This window comes from Protobothrops mucrosquamatus, unplaced genomic scaffold (assembly GCF_001527695.2).
Source record: "Protobothrops mucrosquamatus isolate PMUCROS unplaced genomic scaffold, P.Mucros_1.0 scaffold637, whole genome shotgun sequence".
Lineage (NCBI taxonomy): Eukaryota > Metazoa > Chordata > Lepidosauria > Squamata > Viperidae > Protobothrops > Protobothrops mucrosquamatus.
Genome location: NW_015386929.1, coordinates 153,146 through 162,628, shown reverse-complemented (window position 1 = coordinate 162,628; position 9,483 = coordinate 153,146). Strand labels below are relative to the sequence as shown.

The window sequence follows — 9,483 nt, the reverse complement described above, 5'->3', positions numbered from 1 at the left end:
ATTATGACTGATAATGGCACAGAAAACTTATGGGGCATCTCAATCCTCCATAAGCCACTCCTCTTATCATTTTCAAGCAACTTCATCTTGTAAAATGACTCCAGGAAAAAGCTTATCTTAGGAACTGAGATAAACAAAGATCTCAGAAGGACTCAGTGGTGGAATCTAAGCCCTTTCATGACTAAGATTACTACAATAATGGACTCTACTAATGTGAAGACTATAAGATTCCAGAGTGATGTCAAATAACATTCCAGCACATATGAAGCATTTAATTCTTGAAGGAAGTAACTGCGCTACTTAAATGTCTGCTACCCTTTACTGTGGCAGAAAAGGAGGAATGCTGGTGTCTTCACATAAACTACCCCAAGTGCCATTAATTGCCAATTCACACAATGTAACCAAATGATCCTATTCCTCTGAAGAGTCAAGTATGACTCTGAGGAGGCCACTTCTTAGGGAAGCTTTGTGATCCTGAGTAATAGCTTTTAAGTCTATGATTTAGAACAGACATGTTGTACCTTGGCAACTTTAAGACTTGTGGACTTCAACTCCCAAAATTCCACAGTCAGCTTGAATTGCAGTCCACAAGTTTTAAAGGTCTCCAAGGTTGGACACCCCTGATTTAGAATCTTCTGTCCAAGTACTGGTGGTAATTATATCAATTATCATGTTTTTATGTTTTCCTAAATTTTAATCAATTTTTCCCAAGTTCCCTGAATATCCAAGAATAAAGATTAAATTCATATATAAATCAAGTAAATTTGGTGTCACATTTACAGATTTAGGAATAACTACATGCAAAATGAAGGAGCGTGCATGTGAGAGAATGAACTGAGAGTCTTGTTGAAGAAGGAATGAAGAAATACTTTTAGTGTTTTGGACTGCCCTTGTGAAGAAGCAAACACCCTGCAGTTTGAAAAGCAGATGGCTTCATTTACAGCCTGAATAGCTGAAAGAAAAATATGTTGAGTAGTTGAGTACGAATGCCTCTTCTTTGGATACTCGCCAGCATCATTTTATCAAAAGAGCTTAACAATGGTCTAATTGTTCAAAGTCAAATACTCATCTTAAGAATCTGCTTGATATTGAGGAACCACAAATTAAGACTTACTTTCCACCACTTAGTTTCCAAGAAGTTGAGTGCAGGTATTTTGCAAATTGAGAAGACAGCAAAATGAACATATGCCAAAATCAAAGAGAAAATATACCTTGTCTTGGAGAAACAGGATTTAACAAATAATGCTTGTGTGATATCACAAAAGTTTATTTTTAATGAAAAAAATACTGAAAAGTGTGCCAGTGTCCATAGCTCCATTGAAATAGTACAAAGGTATGACATATGTCATCTGAGGAATAAAGTCTTAACACTGTAGAAAATAAATGTGATTTTTTTTTTAGTGTTCCTCTGCTTCAAAGAAAACAAAAGGGAAAAAACTGTAGAAAACTAACATTTTTAATACATTGGAGAAAACAAATAGTAAGAGGTAATAATAAATTATTGTTACAATATTTCCAAAGGACTGCTTGCCAGTTTAGTACATGGAATGAGTTGTGTTATACCCTTTGTATCTGCCACTTACATGATGGAGTTTCAATGCAATCGAGGGCAACGGTACCCATTTGCTTCTTAATTTAACCCATACAAAGGACACAGAACATGGCTCTTTTAGATCTGCAGGCATTTCTCTTAAATGAAAACAAATTCCATTGTAACAGATTAACCTCTGTATTTAAAAAAAAAAGCAGCTACTCTTAAACAGATATGTTAATCTGCAAAGATGTTATTCTACATGGATGCTAAAACAACTACTGCTGGCTTGTTTGAAAGCTGGAAGGGTGGGAGCTGAGAATGATCTTTCAAGAAGGCCTCAATTAGCACAGAAATGGATATGTGCATTGAAGGACAAATAACCTCGGAAGGAAGGAAATCAGACATGCATTTAAACTGAAACCACCATGCCTTAAAAACAGATGTTGTCTGACTGTTTTTGTGCCAATTGTCATGTTTCATCCTTTCTCCCCTTCCCACTCCTCCCTAATTTCTGCCCTATCCCTAATCAAACAGGATCTAAGTGGGGCTTGATGTTATCCTCCCCTTGGTCCTGCTTGTACATGAAGGTAAGAAGGAAGAGAGCGACGTCCATTGATGACCAGTAAGCTGTATGCGATGTAACGGCAGACCAGTACCTGCTTTCCACCAGGCCTTCCCTGAGCTCAAAGTCGATCCTGTGGTCCAGCTCAACTAGGCAAGAAACAAAATCATTACTGCACAAGAACTGTCCTCTTGTCCTTTGCTGCATTTTTTATTCTTCACATCTACCTAACATTTGAGCGGGGGGGGGGGAAGCAGCACTATTAAGTGGCACCCTTCATCTCCTAAAGTTGCTAAATTAGATACAGATATCAAAAATCACCCCCCAACCACATAACAGAATGGAAATTATGAGGCTCGGCAGCAGTGCCACTAAAAAGTAGTTTCCAGCCAAAATATTATAAGCTACATATCAGCCAAAGAAGCTATGCTAGTTGTCCCTGAATAAAAAAAAACAACGGTCTGCATAATAAGAGCAATTGAAGAACAGGGAAATATCAGTAAAACTGAAAACTGAAGCAGCAGCAAGGATTGTCTCATAAGAGCAAGAGCTAAAAACTGGAGAGTGAGATATTTAGGGCTTAGATATTACTTTGCTTTCTAACTTGTAGGGCCAGAACTTCTAGAATTAAATGAACTGGAATTCAATTCTACACTGAAGCTTGTCATGATCCCTTCTCTTGTCAACTCATAAGGCTTGCTCACTGCTAATCAAAATCCTGCTTGCAGATCAGGAGGAAGCAGTTCTTAGATCAGTGGTCCCCAACTTTTAGGGAGGGAGGGATGGTGCTACCTAGATCCTGCGCATGCACAGATGAAGCATCGCTCACTTGTGTGGTTCCTAGTGGGCCAATACCAGTCTACAGACCAGGGTTTGGTGATCCCTGCCCTAGAGAGAAAGGTGAAAACATAATTAGCAAAGTAAAGAACCAAATCTACTTACTTGTTGGATCTAGGAAGCCAGAACTGCTGTGTGGAAAAGTCTGAGTCCCGACTGATGTTTGACTCAAAACTGGCTTCTTGTCCTCCGCTTCTGTTCCTTCTTTTCCTGGCTCAGGCACTTGTGAGGTGGGCAGATTGGAACGTCCAAATCTCGAGAACAGCATCCCTCCGAGGCCTTTCCCAATGCTAGCTGCCCCTGTTCAATTAGCACAATAAAACAAGTCATGTTATTCTGCAGCCACAGCACTCCAGGATTAGTGACAGGTTATGGTAAGACCACAACTGCTCCCTGTTACAGAAATCACAAGGTTTTCTCTACATGCCACTTCAAGTATAACTGACCAGTGTCCATATTTCATGACTATTTTTTCACAGTCTGATTGTAACACTCAGTGGCTGTGTAACTGCTTTTTTTGTCCATTGCCACCCCAGAGCTTTCCTTCATCATGCGTATAGAAGTATTTGACTAAAATAGTGCCACTGAAACTGCAGTTATTCACCCTTAAGGACTATAACACTGAGTTTTTTCTTTTGTGTCTGCTGCCCCCATGCGGTAGTTTTACCTGAAACTACTAGTGTCATTCTCAGATACTGTATTCCAGGGTCACTATTTCATTAAAAATGCATCAATTGGAACTGTCTGCTACACCTATTAATGCCCATGTATTAGCAAGTAATCAGTGGAACAACCTGCCTCCAGAAGCGGTGAATGCTCCAACACTGGAAGTTTTTAAGAAGAGACTGGACAGCCATTTGTCTGAAATGGTATAGGGTTTCCTGCCTGAGCAGGGGGTTGGACTAGATGACCTTCAAGGTCCCTTCCAACTTGACTATTTAACTATTATTATTATAATAAGAATAATAAAGTTGGAAGGGACTTTGGAGGTCTTCTAGTCCAACCCCCTGCTCAGGCAGGAAACCCTATACCATTTCAGACAAATGGTTGTCCAGTCTCTTCTTTAAAACTTCCAGTGTTGGAGCATTCATCGCTTCTGGAGGCAGGTTGTTCCACTGATTACTTGCTAATACATGGACATTAATAGGTGCAGCAGACATATTATACAACCCATTCACAACCAAGTTGTTACTTATTTATTTGGGGTGGGATCCAGGCTTTATGACAGAGTTGTGCTAATATGGAAAAGAGTCCCATCCTCAACCCAAGGGTTCTTTCCTTGATTAGTTTCCATCCATTGCTTCTTGCTCTGTCTTCAGGTGTTTTGGAGAATAGATTGACCCCCTTTTCTCTTCTCAGATATTGGAAGACTGCTATCATGTCACCCTTAGTCTTTCTCTTTGTTAGACTAGACATACCCAGTTCCTGCAACTGTTCTTTCATGTGTTTTAGCCTCTAGTCCCCCAATCATCTTTGTTGCTCTTCTCTGCGCTCCTTCTAGAGTCTCAACATTTTTTTATACCATGGCGACCAAAACTGGGTGCATATAATAAATCCTTTCCTCCACTTAGTGGAATCATGAAATGATGTGAAACTGAGCTGCGTAAGACTCATCTATGGGACAGTGCTTTTAGCCCAGTGTTTCTCAACCTTGACAATTTTAAGGCATGTGGACTTCAACTCCCAGAATTCCACAGCCAGCAATGCTGGCTGTGGAATTCTGGGAGTTGAAGTCCACATGCCTTAAAATTGTCAAGGTTGAGAAACACTGTTAGCCCAAATGATTAAAAAGTGCTATCCACTAGCCCACAGAGCAACGTTTCAAATTTCAATATTCTATATAGGATTATGAACTCTTGAAGAAAGAGTGTGTCTGAAATGTAATACAGGTAGTCTTCATTTAGCAACCACTATTGGGACCAGAACCTGGTCATTATGCGAAGTGGTTGCTAAGTGAAACTGCGCTTATCATCTTACTACAGCTTTCCTTTGCTTTACAGATGTGAAAAGGTCATGAATGTGAGGACTGTGAATGGTTGCTGTACAAGGCAGTCACTAAATGAGGATTAACCAAACATTATGATTAAACATTTATGCTTCCTCGCAGCACCATTTATAGGAGCACATTTCTTCTGTCATATTTTCATTTTTTATTTAATATATATCTTTTTTAAAAAGCAAAAATATCAAAGAAAACCATACCAGGAAATTTAAATTATCAGTATCTTGTGCTTATGCTGCCTCTATTATTTCTGTGCAGTAGATTAATCTGAGATATAGTGATTGACGCAATGTCACTATAAGCCTCATGACTCCAGGAATTCTATTTTTTAGAGCGGAGGGTTTTAAAACTATTTCACCCAATTACCCCTTTTCCTGATCTCAGAAAAATGTCATTACTTCATAAAAACAAACAACAAAAGAACCCAAAAGATCCTGCTCTTCACAGCAGCAGTCTGAAACTGGATTTTGAATCATAAATAAGCAATTACATATTGTCCATTACCTCCAGGATAATGCCTACATTCTCCTCAATGTAAGAACCACTGCTTTAGAGGAAGACAAACACATCAACAAAGAAAGGTTTAATTTAGCATATAGTTACCCAATATGCTTGCTTTGCCTATATTTGTTATGGACTCCCCATAATGCCGCCGAGACATGACAGGGGATGTTGTTGGACTGGGTAATGTTGTGAGAGATTCAGGGTCAGAAACAGAGGTAGATTCTTTTGCTAGATTGAGAAAACTTGGCTTCATGTGTTCGTAAGGTAGTGGATTTGTGGTGTTATACCAATGTATCTGCACAGGAGAAATATTACTGTAGTGCTTCAGAATTAAAGGTTCTAGTCTATAGGCCTGCAAATAGGAAGACAAAGAAAGAGACTGTGAACAAGGAACATTTTAGATATATACATTCTTCATCTGGTCAAATATCTACCCATTTATCACTTAAATGCTTAAGTAATGTTCCTTCTCTTTTCACCTCCATTTAAAAGTTTTAAACAATATGACTGATGCAGATCCAATCTGGGTCAGTCACTGGGACCAGAGGTTTGGTCTTCTGAGTTTTCGGACTTGTGCTGGAGCCCATCCCCAGGGAACCTCTCTATTCCATTCGAGGGATTATTCTACGCATAGTATTTACGTGGTGCCACACACAAGCAGGCACCACATAAATACTATGCATAGAATAGTCCAAAGCATATGTTCCGTTAGGGAGAAGTTCCCTGATGGGCTCCAGCATGAGTTCAAAAAATCAGAAGATTAAACCTCTGGTCCCGAACGGATTCTGCAACATTATCCTGGGAGACATATACAGTATTTGCCTTCATTCGTAATATGACTGATCTAAATATCCTGCTGTCTAGAGAAAAAAAAAGAATTACTGTCCTGCAGCTTCATATGAGCTTTATACAAACAATCATTTTAGCTTATGTTAGAATTGAGAATATTTTAAATTAATTTGTACTACACATTGTTTTAAAATAAGCAATGTATGTTGATCTGGCACATTTGCACAAGGGCAAGAAACATCAGCAATATACATGGAAATAATGAGCAATTTGCTTTGCTAGGTTTTGCTAAGGATACTAGTGCATTAAAGATCAAGTAAGGTTTTGAATAAATTGTTTCCTTTTAACATTTCTAGAACAACCATCCCCCAATTATGAAAAGAAAAATGCAAGAATTGATGCTTTGATTTTCTACTAGTATAATACATCTAGTTCATGTAGTTGATGTTTCTAATGTTTAGACATTTCTTCGTATTTTCTTTCATATTTGAGTTATTGGGAGTAGGCGGCTATAAATTTAATAAATATATAACCACATGACCAAGAAAAGAAAAGAAAAGAAAAGAAAAGAAAAGAAAAGAAAAGAAGAAAGTGAGACCCTGAAGAAAGACTGAAGGCCAAGACCCACATTGTGTACTAGAACAATAGTCTTACTATGGAAGTCCTTTTGCAGAACTTAATTTCAAAAGGCTATTCTTTTGTGTGACTGAATTCATTAAGGAAAATGTTTCTGCCAAGTTCAACTAGAAGTGGCAATTGCTTGGTAGCCTGTGATAACCAACTTCAAAAAAAAAAAAAAAGCTTATAAATGTGTGACTTATCCTTGAACATTATCTTCAAGTTGATCAACTCTGAATTCATCTGTAATGGGGCCATCAAAAATGGTCATCGTCCAGTTTACCAAATGCTTTACTACAGTCTAAGTATACTTCATCCATAACATTCTCTTGGCCTACTAGTCTAGTTATTTTGTAATGTAAAAATGTAATACAATTTGTTTGGCACAGCCTATGTTTAACAAATAATACTGGGTTCTAGTAATCACTCTGTTTCTTTCTAAATGCTTGCAAACTCACTACTTGATCAACCTTTCTTAAATTTTCCCAGATATTAAGGTGTCAAGCTCATTGGGCTGTGTTCTGGGCCACTTTTTTCACTTTTCATAAAACTGCAACAACGTTATCTCTTCTCCAGTCTTCTGGAACTTTTGTGGTTCTGAAATGGGACAGAAGAGACAGCGGTTTCTTTAGCACCCTGGGATGTAATCCATCCAGGCAATTAGACTTGAATTTATTCAAAGCAGCTAAGTGTTCTATCACAAATTCCTGGCCTATTTTGACCTGGAAGTCTCTTCTGCCCCATTTCTGAAGCTGAACCATTTTTCTTTTTGTGAAAAGACAGATGCAAAATAAGAATTAAGCAGTTCAGCCTTCTCCAAGCAGCAGACTGACCATTTCCTTCACATTCTTCCTCTTCTGCATATACCCCAAAGAGCATTTTTTAAAAAAGGGTTTAATTGTAACATTCAGTTCATTCTAAGCCTTAGCCTTTCTAAAAATCGTAAAATAAGTTTTAAGGATTTGAACTATTTTTCTCATTTTCTGCTTTTTTATGATCCCCTCTTTCCATGTTTAAATTCCATGTTTTGTTTCTCTATTTCTCAGAAAGTTCTTTATGCCACCATACTGGTCTCATTAGCTGTTTCCTATTTTTCTTTCTCTTTGGTATTGTGTTTGATCCTTAATTACCTCATTTTTCAGAATTTCCCAACCGTCTTGAATTGTTTTTCCCTTCAGGACTTCCATCCATGGAATCCTTCAATTTATTTCCTTACAAAAAAATCCTGATGTACTATGGCCTAATAAACTTCGCTGCCATTTTAATCAAAATTTTGCTATCTGAGCGGCTACCTCATCTGGCTCCATGATAGCTGCCTCTGTTCTGTGAAAGCTTGCTACTATACTAACACTCACCACTGGATCTGTTGGATGAAAAATGTTTAGCAACCGGTTACAAATTTTTCTGGGTAGAATGTGATCTTGAGTTCCACTGTTTCCTGGACGGATGCCACGCAAGGCCAAAAACACTGCTAATGGAGATCCCATACAGAAGAAATTGTCCACCTATGGAAACATTTCATTTGATATTAACAGGCAGAGTAATAGGCAGCTGGTCTAGCACATAGCAGGAAACTTTGAGGTAAGGAAGAAGAGCTGTGATCTCATTGCCTTGAGAAACAATACAAATTGAGGAAAGCCACAGTTTAATAATGAATTGATAATCTTTTTGCATTGTATGATAACCAAAGAAAGCTATGTTACAAAAATACTATAGCAGTGTTTTTGGTTTCCTGAGAACATTTCAACTAAAAGAAATATTTCATGAAAGGTTGGGGGAACCTGGGTGCTTAAAAACAATTCTTCAGAATATTCCCAAAGCAGAACAGAAATCTGTTTTGCTGTGCCAATATTAAGAAGGTTGCAGCCATTACTTAACTGCAACTTAGGAAAGCTGGTTTTTTTTTCCTCTAACAAAAAGTTCAAGGAAGATATAGAGATATGAGGGAAGGGCCATGGGAAACAGGGAGTGGAGCCACAGCTAGGGGACAATCAGATATGTTATATGCCTGCACGTGGGGTCCCAAACATTTAAGGACCGTTTCCTGGTTATATTGGTAGTTATAGTTATAATTTTTTGCAGCTGATAGATAGAAACATACATTTATTTATTTATGTGTCGTGTTTGCATTTGGTTCTAACCAGTGCTTTTTTTTGTAAAAAAACAAACAAACAAAGGTGCTGGAACTCACACATGTCATACAACCCGCCTTGCCTACCCTACAAGGTTCCATCCAAAAAAGGTGCCAGAACTCCATTCTGGGCGTTCTATGACAAAAAAAGCCCTGGTTCTAACTGAACTTATGATTGTTACAGTCCAGAGTCACTTGTCTGAGATGGGTGGCTATAGAAACTGAATAAATAAACAAATAAGAGGCAGCTTAATCAGCAGCAGGAATGTGGGTGTGGCAAACATCCCAAAAGGGACCCTCCCTAATTTCTTGGGTTCTAAAGGCAACTGGGGAGCAATTACTTTCAAACTTGCAAGATTCTGTTGTTGAAACCTTAAAGTAGAACTCTGGCTCATCTGGGTGTGCTTTCTGTCCGGGTTACCATGCAAGGCTGCCAGAAGATGAACAACAAATATGTCTTAACATTTTTAATATCCAAGATCCTAGCGAATCCTACATGCCAGGAT

The 9,483-nt window shown here is 38.3% G+C and overlaps 1 protein-coding gene across 1 annotated transcript in view; it reads right to left on the bottom strand.

The window, feature by feature from the left end:
* Positions 1-1,285: 1,285 nt before the first annotated feature.
* The window catches only part of DDHD1 (DDHD domain containing 1), a 43,948-nt gene continuing 35,750 nt past the window's right edge, over positions 1,286-9,483 (bottom strand). Inside the window, exons 10-13 of the mRNA XM_029284473.1 lie at positions 8,202-8,351; positions 5,539-5,791; positions 3,039-3,233; positions 1,286-2,245 (exon numbers count right to left, since the gene is read on the bottom strand). Coding sequence (XP_029140306.1) covers positions 2,061-2,245; positions 3,039-3,233; positions 5,539-5,791; positions 8,202-8,351 — 783 coding nt within the window. The 3' untranslated portion in view covers positions 1,286-2,060. The remainder of the gene's footprint in view (positions 2,246-3,038; positions 3,234-5,538; positions 5,792-8,201; positions 8,352-9,483) is intronic.